We start from the raw sequence: 18555 nt of genomic DNA, 5'->3' as shown, positions 1-18555 counted from the left end.
CATGCTGGTCGGTATTCTGTTCGTCTGCATAGTTACTTGTTGCTTTCTGTTCCATTTGCCTGAACTGAACTTGGTAAAAGAGCTTTTGTCCATTCAGCACCCTCGGCTTGGAACAAACTGCAGAAGGAAAATGACTGAATTCATTTCATTAAGTGCTTTTAAATCTAAACTACGGATCCTTGAGGCCAAGTCCATAACATGCAACTGTTTCAATTAGATTGATTGTCATTTTAACTGACTTTTCTATTTTTATTTGAATTTTATTGAATTTTATTTTATTTGTATTCTTTCACTTATTGTTGCATGTGTGTTGTTGCTGCCTGTGTTTGAGTAATTTCTGTAACTGTGAGACACCTGCTGCTGCCTATCTTGGCCAGGTCTCCCTTGAAAAAGAGGTTTTTAATCTCAATGGGATTTTCCTGGTTAAATAAAGGTTAATAAATAAATAAATAACTTGAAAACTTTAGTTCTGGTACTTGTGCAGTACACAGCACAAGGTCAAACTAGGAACAGGAGAATCACCTGCTGAGGGCTGCTTGCCGTGGACACGTGGAACATCAGCTTGAATTCTCTGAACGTTGTAAAAACTGACTGCCTCCCTGTTGAGTCGTCTGACAGGAAACAAAAACAAGCAAACAGAAAGTAACAACAATTACCAAAAACCATTCTGACATCACTGCGAGTACTGTATTGCAGAACCAGGACGAACAAGGACCCGGTTTTGTTTTAGAAAAAAGAAATGGTGCTGGTACCGCTGGTATCTTTCAGTGGACCTCTGTGGCCCAGAAGGTCCAGGAACTGATCTAGAGCGGGACTGCCAGAGTCACTGTTGTCCTCCTCGGTGGACTGACCAGCCCGACAGAATAACACGCCCACTTTGCGCTGGAACCTCAGCTGCAGTAAAACAAAGAAAAGCAGGCAGGGTCAGCGTGGACCAGCGGGACTCTGAAGGTGCTGGTTATAAGATCAATTCAGAAGGTTTGGAACTGATGCGTGAATTACGCTTCAGCGGGAAATCTTTTAACCCTACCCGGTAACCTTCTGCATAACCAGACATGAAGCGCCTGAGAAACTTGAACGTGTGGAAAGTTGCGGTGAAGGTCTAAGAGGGGTTAGATTTCCCACACAAGTGAAAATCATTTGTATAATAGTTCGTTGAAACAGGAGTACTTCAGAAATTGGAGAAAATGCTGGTGTCACTGTTTGTACTGGATTTACTGGTTTTATTGTTTATATTGACTTGATGATGCTGTGTCCGGAGACCTTTGGTCATTTCACACAACATCGGAAGGTCAGCTGACTTCTCCCTCTTGCAGTGGACGTTTTAGGGTACCTGGACAAAAAGATGAGCCTATCACAGTGTTTTACCTCGTCTCTTACCTGTGACACCTGAAGGCAGGAGCACCCTCCTGCCGCTCATGTGGATATCTCATATTAATGCGATAGTAACCTTATCATCTTCCTGCTGTGTTCTTAGGCTGATGTCGTCTCCTGGGATTTCAGTCTGACTGAAGCTTAAAGAGACCTCTCTTCTTCTTCTCAGGCTTCCAGTGGCCACTTAAAAAAACTGCTTTGTATCACTTTGCTAAACTTCTGAGAGAGCACAGCAAGAAGGTTGTCTTTATTTTGTACTGACCTCTGGGAGGGCCACCAAAAAGTAAGGAAAACGTGACAAAAACTAGCTGATTAAAAAGGTACATCTTACTTGTTCCAGTTAATAGCATCAAGTCTGAGTTTGTCTCTAAACTGGACAGAATCACAGAAGCTTTATTAGGATCTCTAAGCTCTAGAAGGACGAGGTAATAGTGAATCATTTCTTTCAGACTGAGAACTCGTAACTGCTGCCTGTGAAAACCTCTCTGAGGATGTGTGTTTGGGTGTTTTCGAAGAATACGCTACTCAGCATTGATCAGAATGGTGGACGTAGCACGAGAAGCTGAATTCTTATGCCAACTGTTTCATTATGTGAAAGCGTCACAGCATCAAAAGCCCGATTTAGCAAAATGGCTATGAAACGGGACTCTAGTTTAACACAGACCATCCTGTCAGAGACATGGGAAGGCCAACCATGGCAGTGGCAGGTGTTTCATGGTCAGCTGGTGGGTGGCACACTGGGACTGGCTCACCTCCTGCTGGTCCAGCTGCACCAGCAGTTCAGGGACTCTGGGTGAATCAGCAGCCAGTCTGAGACTGTGGATGCTAAGTTGAGGAACCACAAACTCGAGAACATCCTTCAGAGGAAGACGTCGACTGGTCCCATGTTTGGATGAAGATGGGATAGAGTCCTCTGTGATGGATCCTCTCAGGGTAGACAGCTGAAAGAGGGGGCATGATTGGATCAGACTAAAAGGACAAACAGGGATTAACAGCATCACCAACAGTCACTTTATAAATTAGTAATCGAAAATGATCTCAAACCAGACTGTGATCAGGTTATCGGTCACCTAACCAGTCACGTGACCGGTCACATGACTAGTTACCTGACCAGTCCTGAGGATCATCCTGTAGTTGTACTGTGTCTCATCATTCCTCTCCTCCAGTTTCTCTCGCCGGAGGCTCAGAGACACCGGACCAAAGTTCTCATCAATGCCAAAATAATTTTGGTGATCTGACAGAAAAAAAACAGAAGGTCACTCACATCAGTGAAAACAGAAACCTGAACGTGAGCGCAGTAACACTGCTTAAATTAATACTTTTTTCCCCATTAGATCAGGGGTGTCGAACTCCAGGCCTCGAAGGCCGGTGTCCTGCAGATCTCACCCTGGGTCAACACACCTGAATCACATAAGTAGTTCATTACCAGGCCTCTGGAGAACTTCAGGACATGTTGAGGAGGTCGTTTAGTCATTTAAACCAGCTGTGTTGGATCAAGGACACATCTAAACCTGCAGGACACCGGCCCTCGAGGCCTGGAGTTCGACACCTGTGTGTTAGATCTTCAGATTTTCATATTCAGTTCATTTCTTTTCATTTACAGTCAGAAATATCATGGCATTTGTTTTTAGCACACAGTCACATGTTGATCGTGTCTCCTATCCTTATGGCAGAATGTTTCTGTTGGAAGTTATTGAACTGTTTATTTTTTAACTCTTTGGATACTGAGATCCTGTAAAAACTCTTCCTGTTATAAATGGATGGAACTAGATTAAACTGGTGGCACTATTTTAAAAAGCGTCCTTGCTTTACTTTTAGGAAGAGCATCCAGCTTCTGCATCGTGGTGAAGTCTGGCCCTCGACTGGACTTACCTTGGTTGTAGAAGTATTTCAGGTAGTATCTGGCTCCCAGGTCAATGTGTTCAATGTCGTGATTATTCATCAGACTTTGGTCGAACGCCCGAGTTCCTCCACTAAACTCCAACACTGAGATGCTCGCGTTGATGCGGCGGGTGCTGAGCGGCGGATCGCTGAAGGATGTGTCTGCTGCAGCACCGCAGGTGGAGGTGTTGGCCCGAGTCAGGCCCAGCCTCCTTTCCATCTCCCCTCCAATCTCATTATGAAAGAACGGACAGCTGCTCACCAGAAAGTTGTTTTTTTCACGTTCGTCAGGGCTCAAAGCATCAAACACATCACATCCAGAGGTGGAGACGTTCCTTCTGTGCTGGAGGTCTGCTTGGGGGACAAAGCCGCTGCTGAAGTCGAAGAGGACACTCTGACTATCATAATGAGAAAAGCATTTGTAAGAGATTGCGCTGGGTCTTATGTCCCTGTTTGTCCTCTGATTCCTTAGTCTGCTGAGGATCGATGTCTCCGGCTTTGTTTTCTGAACATGCGACACATAAACTGAAGCGTTCACATAGTTGGGTACATAGATGACATCCCCATGAGCAATGCGAGCGGCAGTCTGCAGACTGGGCGACGCTGCAGCATGAAGCTGTGGAGGTTCTGGTAACGGAGGCGGTGCGCTGGGCACCTGCTGCTCCAGCCTCCAGGAAGGAGTCTCAGTGGATCGTGACAAACTTTGGCGGTCCAGTGTCGAAGTGCTGCAGCACTTTCGCCTCAGACTTGCGTCTGTGTTTGGGTTGATGGCAGCAGGGTCTTCAGCTCCGACATCACTGATCGTCACCTCACTGTTGCTTCTCTTCATCCTTGCCAAACTCCTGCTGGTGGAAGGACTCGGGCGAACTGGGAATGTGGTCTCTGACCTGGGCTGGGGGTCCAGACTCTTGTTGGAATGGGGGGGTTGACTCAGAAAGCTCGAGTTCAGACCCCCCTGAGCATCCCTCCTCTGAGACAAGTCGGACATTCGGGCCCTGACCCCCATCTTTGGTACAACAGGAGCTCCCTGAACGACCGGAGGTCCCATAGTCCCGATCCTTGGAAAGTCTAAGAAACACTGCTGTTAGTCTAGACCAGAAGGACCCTGAACCACTGCCAGGACCCGAAGTTCATGACTCCTCTGAGATCTAATAGGTCCACAGTCTGATTAGGATCAGAGACAGGAAGTACATCCTGGACTCACCATCCACAGCGATCTGAAATAAGAAAAGGTTGTCAAAGGTTGTCATGCACTCCTGTTGAGGTGAATCACCTGTTTACCTGTGCTACAAGTACAGGTGTGAACATGCGCTAGTCAATCCCAGCTGCTCATTCGCCTGTAGGTATGACGCATCTGTTCGGCTGAAAAACATGAAGCGTCATGTCTGAGAATTTAAAACACAAACGTGGCAGACGGACCAGCTCTGGTATGGGGAAGAGCCACAGGACAAACCTGTGCCCAGACTTGATTCTAGATGCTGTAACCCAGTTATTACTTTATCAATGCGAGAAGCAACAAAACACACCTGAAGTCCACCATGTTACCATGAGAAGGCAGTGTGTGTGTGTGTGTGTGTGTGTGTGGTATTTCCAGCAGCTGTCTCCGTCATGTTCAGCAGTAACAGCTGAAGGCTTCAGATATCTGTATGTGGACAAATGTACTCTCAACTGCATACACTGCTCTGTGTGTACTGCATACTGTATAGGCTGTACTGTGTTTGGAGCCAGTCTGACGTCAGGTCATAACCTTGAACATTACATTTCTGACATAAAGCTAAAAGCAGACATTGGAAAAATAAACATGGAACAATGCTGCATGCCTGTATGTTTGAGCACATGTTCATGCAAACAGATGTGGAGTTCTGTGATCATATCGGCACAGAGTGAACGCTTTGCAGTCATACAAACTGTCGTTTTCACTTTGGTCAGTTTGGGATCAAGTATCCATCTGTTAGGAAGTTTTACCTGAAGACTAAAACATAACATGAAATATTAAAAATTGATCCTGTTTGACTGTAACTGAATTCAGTTCAGCTGTAAGTTTATAAGATAAACCTTTATTAGTCCCACGCGTGGGAAATTTCTTTGGTCACGGCAGAAAATCATTGCATGTAGTATCTTATTCTTATTATCATATCCTATTTCATTGCTTTTCTTAATTTTTGCTACTGTAACTTTGCAGTGTCCACTTTCTGCTGTGACACAACAAATTTCCCACGTGTGGGACTAATAAAGGTTATCTTATCTTTTCTTAAAGTACAAGTTAGAGCAGTAAAAAAAACCCAAAAAACAATAGAATAGAATAAGATAAAATAGAATAATATAGTTTATACAATAGATTTATAGTACAATTGATATGTCACATGACAACCATCTAACATAAAAGGTTAGATGGTCTATTTTGGTGCTTTTAATCTTTAATCTTAGTTTCCTGACTACAATCATCAGAACCCCTCAGGACGGCACAGCCAGTGCCCGGTCCCTCCCTGAATCATCATCAGTGCAATCAGGAGGCGAATGCTGTAGCTCCACAGACACCACCACCCAGCTGAACTTTCAGATTCATTCAGGAAAGTGCTTTTATTGACATGGCTTCATTTGCCTGTAAAAAATAAGACTATGAAACAAAGCTGCCAGCAAGAGTAGAGGAGAGACGATCGTGTGTTTAAATGCAGAAAAAGTAGTGTACTAATTCCTGAGTGGGATCTTTACAGATGTTTCTGTCTGAGAACATCTGTAAAGGCGGATCTTCGTTCAAGGGAAGTGATGTTGAAGAAGCTGCAGTCATAAGTGTGTAACTTTGCCAAAACAATGTCGGACTCTGTAGTTTTCTCTGGTCCCCTCCCCAATCAGACCAGGAGTGACATGTTTAGCCGCATGTTCTCCTTAAATTGCTGGCTGTCTGAGTGGTGTCCCAGAAACGATGTGGGCTTCATAGATAATTGGCAAACCTTCTGGAGGAAACCTGGTCTTGTTAGGAGAGATGGCATCCATCCCACTTTGGATGGAGCAGCTCTCATTTCTAGAAATATCGACAAATTTATTAAACCCCTCAAAACATGACTATCCAGAGTTGGGACCAGGAAGCAGAGTTGCAGTCTTACACGCCTCTCTGCAGCTTCTCTCCTCCTGCTACCCCCCCAAAAACCCATCTCCATAGAGACTGTGTCTGCTTCCAAAAAGACAAAAAACAAACTAAAAACCAGCAACAAACAACTTAAACAATCACAAAGAAAGAACAATACAGTATCCACATCTGAACCAAAGAGTAAAACAGTGAAATGTGGATTATTAAATATTAGGTCTCTCTCCTCCAAGTCTCTGTTAGTACATGACTTAATAATTGATCAACAAATTGATTTACTCTGCCTTACAGAAACCTGGTTGCAGCAGGATGATTATGTTAGTTTAAATGAATCAACACCCCCGAGTCATTCTAACTACCAGAAATCTCGAAGCACAGGTCGAGGGGCTGGTGTGGCAGCAATTTTTCACACCAGTCTATTAATTAATGAAAGACCAAGACAGACTTTTAATTCATTTGAAAGCCTGATGCTTAGCATTGTCCACCCCAGCTGTGAAACTCAGAAACCAGTCTTACTTGTTATCATCTATCGTCCACCTGGGCCTTACACAGAGTTTCTGTCTGATTTCTCAGACTTTATATCTAATTTAGTTCTGAGCTCAGATAAAATAATTATTGTGGGTGATTTTAACATCCATGTAGATGCTAAAAATGACAGCCTCAACATGGCATTTAATCTGTTGTTAGACTCAATTGGTTTCTCTCAAAATGTAAAAGAACCCACCCACCACTTTAATCACACTCTAGATCTTGTTTTAACATATGGCATAGAAACTGAACATTTAACAGTGTTTCCTGAAAACCCTCTCCTGTCTGATCATTTCTTGATAACATTTACATTTACAATAATTGATTACGCAGCAGTGGAGAGTGGACTTTATCAAAGTAGATGTCTTTCTGAAAGCGCTGTAACTAAGTTTAAGAATATAATCCAGCCACTGTTATCATCGTCAATGCCCTGTACCAACACAGAGCAGAGCAGCTATCTGAACGCTACCCCAACAGAGGTCGATTATCTTGTTAATAATTTCACCTCCTCACTACGTACGACTCTGGATACTGTAGCTCCAGTGAAAACTAAGGTCTCTAATCAGAAGTACCTGACCCCGTGGTATAATTCTCAAACACGTACCCTAAAGCAGATGACTCGTAATCTGGAGAGGAAATGGCGTGTCACAAATTTAGAGGATCATCATTTAGCCTGGAGAAATAGTTTGTTGCTTTATAAGAAAGCCCTCCGCAAAGCCAGAACAGCTTACTACTCATCACTGATTGAAGAAAATAAGAACAACCCCAGGTTTCTCTTCAGCACTGTAGCCAGGCTGACAAAAAGTCAGAGCTCTGTTGAGCCAACCATCCCTTTAACGTTAACTAGTGATGACTTCATGAACTTCTTCACAAATAAAATTATCATTAGAGAAAAAATTACCAATAATCATCCCACAGATGTAATATTATCTACAGCTACTCTTAGTTCCATTGATGTTAAGTTAGACTCTTTTTTTCCAATCGATCTTTCTGAGTTAACTTCAATAATTACTTCCTCCAAACCATCAACGTGTCTTTTAGACCCCATTCCTACAAAACTGCTCAAAGAAGTCCTGCCATTGATTAATTCTTCGATCTTATATATGATCAACCTATCTCTAATAATCGGCTATGTACCACAGGCCTTCAAGGTGGCTGCAGTTAAACCTTTACTCAAAAAGCCATCTCTAGACCCAGCAGTCTTAGCTAATTATAGGCCAATCTCCAACCTTCCTTTCATATCAAAAATCCTTGAAAGAGTAGTTGTCAAACAGCTAACAGATCATCTGCAGAGGAATGGTTTATTTGAAGAGTTTCAGTCAGGTTTCAGAGTTTATCACAGCACAGAAACAGCTTTATTGAAGGTTACAAATGATCTTCTTATGGCCTCTGACAGTGGACTCATCTCTGTGCTTGTCCTTCTTGACCTTAGTGCAGCATTCGATACTGTTGACCATAATATTCTATTAGAGCGATTAGAACATGCTGTAGGTATTACAGGTATTGCACTGCAGTGGTTTGTATCATATCTATCTAATAGACTCCAATTTGTGCATGTAAATGGAGAGTCCTCTTCACACACTGAGGTTAATTATGGAGTTCCACAGGGTTCGGTGCTAGGACCAATTCTGTTTACATTATACATGCTTCCCCTAGGCAGCATCATTAGAAGACATAGCATACATTTTCACTGCTATGCAGATGACACCCAGCTCTATCTGTCCATGAAGCCAGATAACACACACCAATTAGTTAAACTGCAGGAATGTCTTAAAGACATAAAGACTTGGATGGCCACTAACTTTCTGCTTCTTAACTCAGATAAAACTGAGGTCATTGTACTCGGCGCTGAAAAGCTTAGAAATATGGTATCTAACCAGATTCTTACTCTGGATGGCATTACCTTGGCCTCCAGTAACACTGTGAGGAACCTTGGAGTCATTTTTGACCAGGATATGTCCTTCAACGCACATATTAAACAAATATGTAAGACTGCGTTCTTCCATTTGCGCAACATCTCTAAAATTAGAAATATCCTGTCTCAGAGTGACGCTGAAAAACTAGTTCATGCATTTATTACTTCCAGGCTAGACTACTGCAATTCATTATTATCAGGATGTCCAAAAAACTCACTGAAAAGCCTTCAGTTAATCCAAAATGCTGCAGCAAGAGTACTGACAGGGACTAGAAGGAGAGAGCATATTTCTCCTGTTTTGGCTTCCCTTCATTGGCTTCCTGTTAAATCCAGAATTGAATTCAAAATCCTGCTCCTCACATACAAGGTCTTAAATAATCAGGCCCCATCTTATCTTAATGACCTTGTAGTACCATATCACCCTATTAGAGCACTTCGCTCCCGCTCTGCAGGCCTACTTGTTGTTCCTAGAGTATTTAAAAGTAGAATGGGAGGGAGAGCCTTCAGTTTTCAGGCCCCTCTTCTGTGGAACCAGCTTCCAGTTTGGATTCAGGAGACAGACACTATCTCTACTTTTAAGATTAGGCTTAAAACCTTCCTTTTTGCTGAAGCATATAGTTAGGGCTGGACCAGGTGACCCTGAATCCTCCCTTAGTTATGCTGCAATAGATGTAGGCTGCCGGGGGATTCCCATGATGCATTGAGTTTTTCCTTTCCAGTCACCTTTCTCACTCACTATGTATTAACAGACCTCTCTGTATTGAATCGTATCTGTTATTAATCTCTGTCTCTCTTCCACAGCATGTCTTTATCCTGTCTTCCTTCTCTCACCCCAACCGGTCGCAGCAGATGGCCGCCCCTCCCTGAGCCTGGTTCTGCCGGAGGTTTCTTCCTGTTAAAAGGGAGTTTTTTCCTTCCCACTGTCGCCAAAGTGCTTGCTCATAGGGGGTCATATGATTGTTGGGCTTTTCTCTGTATCTATGAAGCGCCTTGAGGCGACATTTGTTGTGATTTGGCGCTATATAAATAAAATTGAATTGAAAATTGAATTGAATTGAATAAGGAGCAGCAGACTGCGGTGCATTGTGGGAAACTGTTGTCAACTGTCGGCCATCTGCAGATGACAGAAATGCCGTAGTTGGGTCATGAAAAGTGAGTCTGAGGAGTTGATAACATCGGCGTGATTGCCTCTTCCTGTCTCCTGACCCAGTCATCTCAGCTGATTACTGGATTACATCACTTCCTGTTCATAGGGCAAAGAGGTCTCTGAGGAATCTGCTTCCTGTTGGCGGGGGGTGGAGTGAGGTGGGGAGGGTGGGGGGTGATCTTATCTTCAAATTAAGGACAAAGACGCAAATTTCAAGAAGCCTGTCCTGCTCGTCATCAAGTTTGCAACCGTCTGCAACACGTCTGTGACATGTATATGCTTCGTGTGAGGTTTCCAGCACATTCTGTTATCTATTACCACACCCAGAAATGTTGTATCAGAAACTTACTTCAACATTATTTATCAGCAATTTTGCTCCAGCATCTTTTTTACAATTTCCAAATAACATAAATGTAGTTTTATTCAAATTTAGTGAAAACTTGTTTCTGTCAAACCTTGTTTTCAGTTTTGTGTTCCAAAAGCTGCTGTGAATTCTCTCCAGCACAAAAAATATTTGAATCATCTGCAAATAAAATAAACTGTAATATATCAGATGTTTTACATATATCATTGATGCACAGGATAAACAGCTTTGGTCCCAATGCTGACCCCTGTGGAACTCCACAAACAATGTCCAGGCACTCTGATGCTCACCAGGCTTCACAAATTGTTGCCTGTCTCTCAAATAACTCCTGACCCACTCTCGCACCACTAATGCCGTAGTACTCCAGTTTATAAGGTGATATTTCATGATTGATTGTGTCAAAAGCTTCTTGTAGGTCAATGTAAACTCCAACTGTGTCTTTGATCTGTTTTATTAGTGATATGTTCAGTTAGTTCCATTAATGCCATGGATGTTGATCTATTTGGTCTGAAACCATACTGACTGTCCATTATTATTTTATGTTTATCTACTAATTTGTCAGGTCTATTAATGAAAACTTTTTCCAGTATTTGTGAGAATTGTGAGAGAAACAGGCCTGTGATGTGAATTGGTGTCAATCTCCATTTTTAAACGGTGGTATTACTTCAGCAGTTTTCATTTGTGTTGGGAACGCACCAGTTTGTAGAGACAAATTGCACATGTATGTTAAGGGTTTGGAGCATCGATAGCTTTCTTAACAATTTCCATATCAATGTTATCAAAGTCTGAAGAGTTTTCAGTTTGCGATTTCCCAACAATATCCATGATTTCCTTCTCTTCCACCACCGTTAAAAACATTGACTGAGGATTAGGGCAGGGGAATATGGCCCGAAATATTTATCACAATATATATTTGAAAATGTGCGATAACGATATAACTGACGTGAGACAAAATACTTTACAACTCCACAACTTTATTAGTGCAAAAAAACCCATCAATGTATTTTCACTGAAACAAGCAGCTGTTTTTTTAATCTGCATTAAAGTTATATAAAAATGTAACAGTGCAAATGCAAATTCCTCACTGACAGTTTAACCAAAAGGCATTTCCAGTGGAAACTGGTCGACATATCCTCAGCATAACCATGTATAATATCCACAAAACTTAAAAAGAGGTTATACACACATAATACGGTAACATTATGTTGAAGCACAGCACGTATCACTCCGCGAGGCTCCGCCTACGATAGCCGTAATGCTCCGACAATCCATCAAGCGGTGCGGCTTCGTAGCTTAGCAAAGTCGTACTGAAACATTTGACAGATTTTCGAGCGCCGTGTACATAAAATCGTTTCGAGGTCAGTAAACACAACCAGAGTTCATACATAAGGCACACGGGATTATAAGGGGCTCTGTCGACTTTCAGAAAATCAAAGGATTTTAAGTGCGTCTTATTTTCCAAACAACACGGTAATAACGACGGCCCGCTTGCATGCTCTACCAAAAATAGTGCTTTGTTGTGTATCTGACGGACGAAAGCTAAACCAGTTCCACACCAGTGAAGCTGCAGCATTTTTACAAACCAGTTCTGGTTCATCGTTTCATTCAACGATCCACTTTCGCTCTTCTCATTCGCATGTTACCCATATTCTATCGCGATATTTCATTTTCTAACCATTGCCCAACATTACACCGGTATTACCGTGAACGGTTTGATACGGCCCAGCCCCAGTTGAGGATTACGTTCAATGAGCTTAGTTTCTTTCTCTGCACAGTTTCTTGTGTTCAGCAAAGTCTGGACCAACACTTACAGATAATTTATTATCATTAACCACATCGCTCATCATTATTAGTCAAATATGAAGGATAATTTAACTGCCTAGAACTATTTTTAATAACAATATTTCATGTTTTCCAAATCCCTTTACTGTTATTTTTATTCATATTTAATAATTTCTCATGATATTCTTTTTTACATGACCTCAAAATACTAGTTAATTTATTTTTATACCTCTTGTTCTTATTTTCAACTTCTCTACTTCTGTACTTTATAAATCACCTCACTGCTCAGCAGTACTTCGTTACCTAATCCCACAGCAGTACTTCATTACAGTGCTCAGCAGTACTTCATTACAGTGCTCAGCAGTACTTCATTACAGTGCTCAACAGTACTTCATTACAGTGCTCAGCAGTACTTTGTTACCTCACTGCTCAGCAGTACTTCATTACAGTGCTCAGCAGTACTTCATTACAGTGCTCAGCAGTACTTCATTACAGTGCTCAGCAGTACTTTGTTACCTCACTGCTCAGCAGTACTTCATTACAGTGCTCAGCAGTACTTCATTACAGTGCTCAGCAGTACTTCATTACAGTGCTCAGCAGTACTTTGTTACCTCACTGCTCAGCAGTACTTCATTACAGTGCTCAGCAGTACTTCATTACAGTGCTCAGCAGTACTTTGTTACCTCACTGCTCAGCAGTACTTCATTACACTGCTCAGCAGTACTTTGTTACCTCACTGCTCAGCAGTACTTCATTACAGTGCTCAGCAGTACTTCATTACAGTGCTCAGCTGTACTTTGTTACCTCACTGCTCAGCAGTACTTCGTTACCTAATCCCACAGCAGTACTTCATTACAGTGCTCAGCAGTACTTTGTTACCTCACTGCTCAGCAGTACTTCGTTACCTAATCCCACAGCAGTACTTCATTACAGTGCTCAGCAGTACTTTGTTACCTCACTGCTCAGCAGTACTTCATTACAGTGCTCAGCAGTACTTCGTTACCTAATCCCACAGCAGTACTTCATTACACTGCTCAGCAGTACTTCGTTACCTAATCCCTCAGCAGTACTTCATTACAGTGCTCAGTAGTACTTTGTTACCTCACTGCTCAGCAGTACTTCGTTACCTAATCCCTCAGCAGTACTTCATTACAGTGCTCAGTAGTACTTTGTTACCTCACTGCTCAGCAGTACTTCATTACAGTGCTCAGCAGTACTTCATTACAGTGCTCAGCAGTACTTCATTACAGTGCTCAGCAGTACTTTGTTACCTCACTGCTCAGCAGTACTTCATTACAGTGCTCAGCAGTACTTCGTTACCTAATCCCTCAGCAGTACTTCATTACAGTGCTCAGTAGTACTTTGTTACCTCACTGCTCAGCAGTACTTCATTACAGTGCTCAGCAGTACTTCATTACAGTGCTCAGCAGTACTTCATTACAGTGCTCAGCAGTACTTTGTTACCTCACTGCTCAGCAGTACTTCATTACAGTGCTCAGCAGTACTTCGTTACCTAATCCCACAGCAGTACTTCATTACAGTGCTCAGCAGTACTTCATTACAGTGCTCAGCAGTACTTTGTTACCTCACTGCTCAGCAGTACTTCATTACAGTGCTCAACAGTACTTCGTTACCTAATCCCACAGCAGTACTTCATTACAGTGCTCAGCAGTACTTTGTTACCTCACTGCTCAGCAGTACTTCATTACAGTGCTCAGCAGTACTTCGTTACCTAATCCCACAGCAGTACTTCATTACACTGCTCAGCAGTACTTCGTTACCTAATCCCTCAGCAGTACTTCATTACAGTGCTCAGTAGTACTTTGTTACCTCACTGCTCAGCAGTACTTCGTTACCTAATCCCTCAGCAGTACTTCATTACAGTGCTCAGTAGTACTTTGTTACCTCACTGCTCAGCAGTACTTCATTACAGTGCTCAGCAGTACTTCATTACAGTGCTCAGCAGTACTTCATTACAGTGCTCAGCAGTACTTTGTTACCTCACTGCTCAGCAGTACTTCATTACAGTGCTCAGCAGTACTTCGTTACCTAATCCCTCAGCAGTACTTCATTACAGTGCTCAGTAGTACTTTGTTACCTCACTGCTCAGCAGTACTTCATTACAGTGCTCAGCAGTACTTCATTACAGTGCTCAGCAGTACTTCATTACAGTGCTCAGCAGTACTTTGTTACCTCACTGCTCAGCAGTACTTCATTACAGTGCTCAGCAGTACTTTGTTACCTCACTGCTCAGCAGTACTTCATTACAGTGCTCAGCAGTACTTCATTACAGTGCTCAGCAGTACTTTGTTACCTCACTGCTCAGCAGTACTTCATTACAGTGCTCAGCAGTATTTCGTTACCTAATCCCACAGCAGTACTTCATTACAGTGCTCAGCAGTACTTCATTACAGTGCTCAACAGTACTTTGTTACCTCACTGCTCAGCAGTACTTCATTACAGTGCTCAGCAGTACTTCGTTACCTAATCCCACAGCAGTACTTCATTACAGTGCTCAGCAGTACTTCATTACAGTGCTCAGCAGTACTTTGTTACCTCACTGCTCAGCAGTACTTCATTACAGTGCTCAACAGTACTTCGTTACCTAATCCCACAGCAGTACTTCATTACAGTGCTCAGCAGTACTTTGTTACCTCACTGCTCAGCAGTACTTCATTACAGTGCTCAGCAGTACTTCGTTACCTAATCCCACAGCAGTACTTCATTACACTGCTCAGCAGTACTTCGTTACCTAATCCCTCAGCAGTACTGCATTACAGTGCTCAGTAGTACTTTGTTACCTCACTGCTCAGCAGTACTTCGTTACCTAATCCCTCAGCAGTACTTCATTACAGTGCTCAGTAGTACTTTGTTACCTCACTGCTCAGCAGTACTTCATTACAGTGCTCAGCAGTACTTCATTACAGTGCTCAGCAGTACTTCATTACAGTGCTCAGCAGTACTTTGTTACCTCACTGCTCAGCAGTACTTCATTACAGTGCTCAGCAGTACTTCGTTACCTAATCCCACAGCAGTACTTCATTACACTGCTCAGCAGTACTTCGTTACCTAATCCCTCAGCAGTACTTCATTACAGTGCTCAGTAGTACTTTGTTACCTCACTGCTCAGCAGTACTTCATTACAGTGCTCAGCAGTACTTCATTACAGTGCTCAGCAGTACTTCATTACAGTGCTCAGCAGTACTTTGTTACCTCACTGCTCAGCAGTACTTCATTACAGTGCTCAGCAGTACTTTGTTACCTCACTGCTCAGCAGTACTTCATTACAGTGCTCAGCAGTACTTCATTACAGTGCTCAGCAGTACTTTGTTACCTCACTGCTCAGCAGTACTTCATTACAGTGCTCAGCAGTACTTCGTTACCTAATCCCACAGCAGTACTTCATTACAGTGCTCAGCAGTACTTCATTACAGTGCTCAACAGTACTTTGTTACCTCACTGCTCAGCAGTACTTCATTACAGTGCTCAGCAGTACTTCGTTACCTAATCCCACAGCAGTACTTCATTACAGTGCTCAGCAGTACTTCATTACAGTGCTCAGCAGTACTTTGTTACCTCACTGCTCAGCAGTACTTCATTACAGTGCTCAACAGTACTTCGTTACCTAATACCACAGCAGTACTTCATTACAGTGTTCAGCAGTACTTCATTACAGTGCTCAGCAGTACTTCGTTACCTCACTGCTCAGCAGTACTTCATTACAGTGCTCAGCAGTACTTCGTTACCTAATCCCACAGCAGTACTTCGTTACAGTGCTCAGCAGTACTTCGTTACAGTGCTCAGCAGTACTTCATTACAGTGCTCAGCAGTACTTCATTACAGTGCTCAGCAGTACTTTGTTACCTCACTGCTCAGCAGTACTTCATTACAGTGCTCAGCAGTACTTCATTACAGTGCTCAGCAGTACTTCGTTACCTAATCCCACAGCAGTACTTCATTACAGTGTTCAGCAGTACTTCATTACAGTGCTCAGTAGTACTTCATTACAGTGCTCAACAGTACTTTGTTACCTCACTGCTCAGCAGTACTTCATTACAGTGCTCAGCAGTACTTCGTTACCTAATCCCACAGCAGTACTTCATTACAGTGCTCAGCAGTACTTCATTACAGTGCTCAGCAGTACTTCATTACAGTGCTCAGCAGTACTTTGTTACCTCACTGCTCAGCAGTACTTCATTACAGTGCTCAGCAGTACTTCATTACAGTGCTCAGCAGTACTTTGTTACCTCACTGCTCAGCAGTACTTCATTACAGTGCTCAGCAGTACTTCGTTACCTAATCCCACAGCAGTACTTCATTACAGTGTTCAGCAGTACTTCATTACAGTGCTCAGCAGTACTTTGTTACCTCACTGCTCAGCAGTACTTCATTACAGTGCTCAGCAGTACTTCGTTACCTAATCCCACAGCAGTACTTCATTACAGTGCTCAGCAGTACTTCATTACAGTGCTCAGCAGTACTTCATTACAGTGCTCAGCAGTACTTTGTTACCTCACTGCTCAGCAGTACTTCATTACAGTGCTCAGCAGTACTTCATTACAGTGCTCAGCAGTACTTTGTTACCTCACTGCTCAGCAGTACTTCATTACAGTGCTCAGCAGTACTTCGTTACCTAATCCCACAGCAGTACTTCATTACAGTGTTCAGCAGTACTTCATTACAGTGCTCAGCAGTACTTTGTTACCTCACTGCTCAGCAGTACTTCATTACAGTGCTCAGCAGTACTTCGTTACCTAATCCCACAGCAGTACTTCATTACAGTGCTCAGCAGTACTTTGTTACCTCACTGCTCAGCAGTACTTCATTACAGTGCTCAGCAGTACTTCATTACAGTGCTCAGCAGTACTTTGTTACCTCACTGCTCAGCAGTACTTCATTACACTGCTCAGCAGTACTTCGTTACCTAATCCCACAGCAGTACTTCATTACACTGCTCAGCAGTACTTCGTTACCTAATCCCTCAGCAGTACTTCATTACAGTGCTCAGCAGTACTTTGTTACCTCACTGCTCAGCAGTACTTCATTACAGTGCTCAGCAGTACTTTGTTACCTCACTGCTCAGCAGTACTTCATTACACTGCTCAGCAGTACTTCGTTACCTAATCCCACAGCAGTACTTCATTACACTGCTCAGCAGTACTTCGTTACCTAATCCCTCAGCAGTACTTCATTACAGTGCTCAGCAGTACTTTGTTACCTCACTGCTCAGCAGTACTTCATTACAGTGCTCAGCAGTACTTCATTACAGTGCTCAGCAGTACTTCATTACAGTGCTCAGCAGTACTTTGTTACCTCACTGCTCAGCAGTACTTCATTACAGTGCTCAGCAGTACTTCGTTACTTAATCCCACAGCAGTACTTCATTACAGTGTTCAGCAGTACTTCATTACAGTGCTCAGCAGTACTTTGTTACCTCACTGCTCAGCAGTACTTCATTACAGTGCTCAGCAGTACTTCGTTACCTAATCCCACAGCAGTACTTCATTACAGTGCTCAGCAGTACTTTGTTACCTCACTGCTCAGCAGTACTTCGTTACAGTGCTCAGCAGTACTTCGTTACAGTGCTCAGCAGTACTTCGTTACCTCACTGCTCAGCAGTACTTCATTACAGTGCTCAGCAGTACTTCATTACAGTGCTCAGCAGTACTTCGTTACCTAATCCCACAGCAGTACTTCATTACAGTGTTCAGCAGTACTTCATTACAGTGCTCAGCAGTACTTCATTACAGTGCTCAACAGTACTTTGTTACCTCACTGCTCAGCAGTACTTCATTACAGTGCTCAGCAGTACTTCGTTACCTAATCCCACAGCAGTACTTCATTACAGTGCTCAGCAGTACTTCATTACAGTGCTCAGCAGTACTTTGTTACCTCACTGCTCAGCAGTACTTCATTACAGTGCTCAACAGTACTTCGTTACCTAATACCACAGCAGTACTTCATTACAGTGTTCAGCAGTACTTCATTACAGTGCTCAGCAGTACTTCGTTACCTAATCCCACAGCAGTACTTCGTTACAGTGCTCAGCAGTACTTCGTTACCTAATCCCACAGCAGTACTTCATTACAGTGTTCAGCAGTACTTCGTTACCTCACTGCTCAGCAGTACTTTGTTTCGGAGAGGGAAATTTTACCTTCTCGAGGATCGAGGATCCAGGGCTCTTCAGGGTCCTGACTCTCGGATCAGACCCGGACGTCGTGTCAGTCGGTTCCGGTTTGTTTCCCGGTCCAGTCACAGTGACGCGGACGACACGCACCTCTTGTGCGGGTCCTGGTCTTGGTTCGGTCTCGTTAAACTCTCAGCTGTGTCTGGTCGGACGCTTCAGCTCAGCCAGGCTGGCGATGCATTTAAGTGATGCTCGGATTCTTTACAGCCCTGCTGATGCCTTCAGAGGACGTTAATAAACGTGGGGATTTTCTTCACTTCTCTGTCTTTCATTGAGCTGAAAATAAATAAAG

At 43.0% G+C, this 18555-nt stretch overlaps 1 protein-coding gene across 5 annotated transcripts in view; it reads right to left on the bottom strand.

Moving 5' to 3' along the window:
* LOC146516000 (signal-induced proliferation-associated 1-like protein 2) overlaps window positions 1-18545 on the bottom strand; it is a 30355-nt gene extending 11810 nt beyond the window's left edge. For all 5 annotated transcript variants that reach the window (XR_014874355.1, XM_085161567.1, XM_085161568.1 and 2 more), the window contains exons 1-6: window positions 18231-18545; window positions 3247-4472; window positions 2481-2608; window positions 2127-2315; window positions 753-894; window positions 523-611 (exon numbers count right to left, since the gene is read on the bottom strand). Coding sequence is in view for 4 of the 5 variants with exons in the window: in XM_085161567.1 (XP_085017693.1) it covers window positions 523-611; window positions 753-894; window positions 2127-2315; window positions 2481-2608; window positions 3247-4303 (1605 nt within the window). In the remaining variant the exon portion in view is untranslated. The remainder of the gene's footprint in view (window positions 1-522; window positions 612-752; window positions 895-2126; window positions 2316-2480; window positions 2609-3246; window positions 4473-18230) is intronic.
* Between the last annotated feature and the right edge of the window lie 10 nt (window positions 18546-18555).

Source organism: Neolamprologus multifasciatus, chromosome 6 (genome assembly GCF_963576455.1).
Source record: "Neolamprologus multifasciatus chromosome 6, fNeoMul1.2, whole genome shotgun sequence".
NCBI classification, from domain to species: domain Eukaryota; kingdom Metazoa; phylum Chordata; class Actinopteri; order Cichliformes; family Cichlidae; genus Neolamprologus; species Neolamprologus multifasciatus.
Note: the sequence above shows the minus strand (reverse complement) of the source record. Positions and strands in the feature narration are given on the sequence as shown.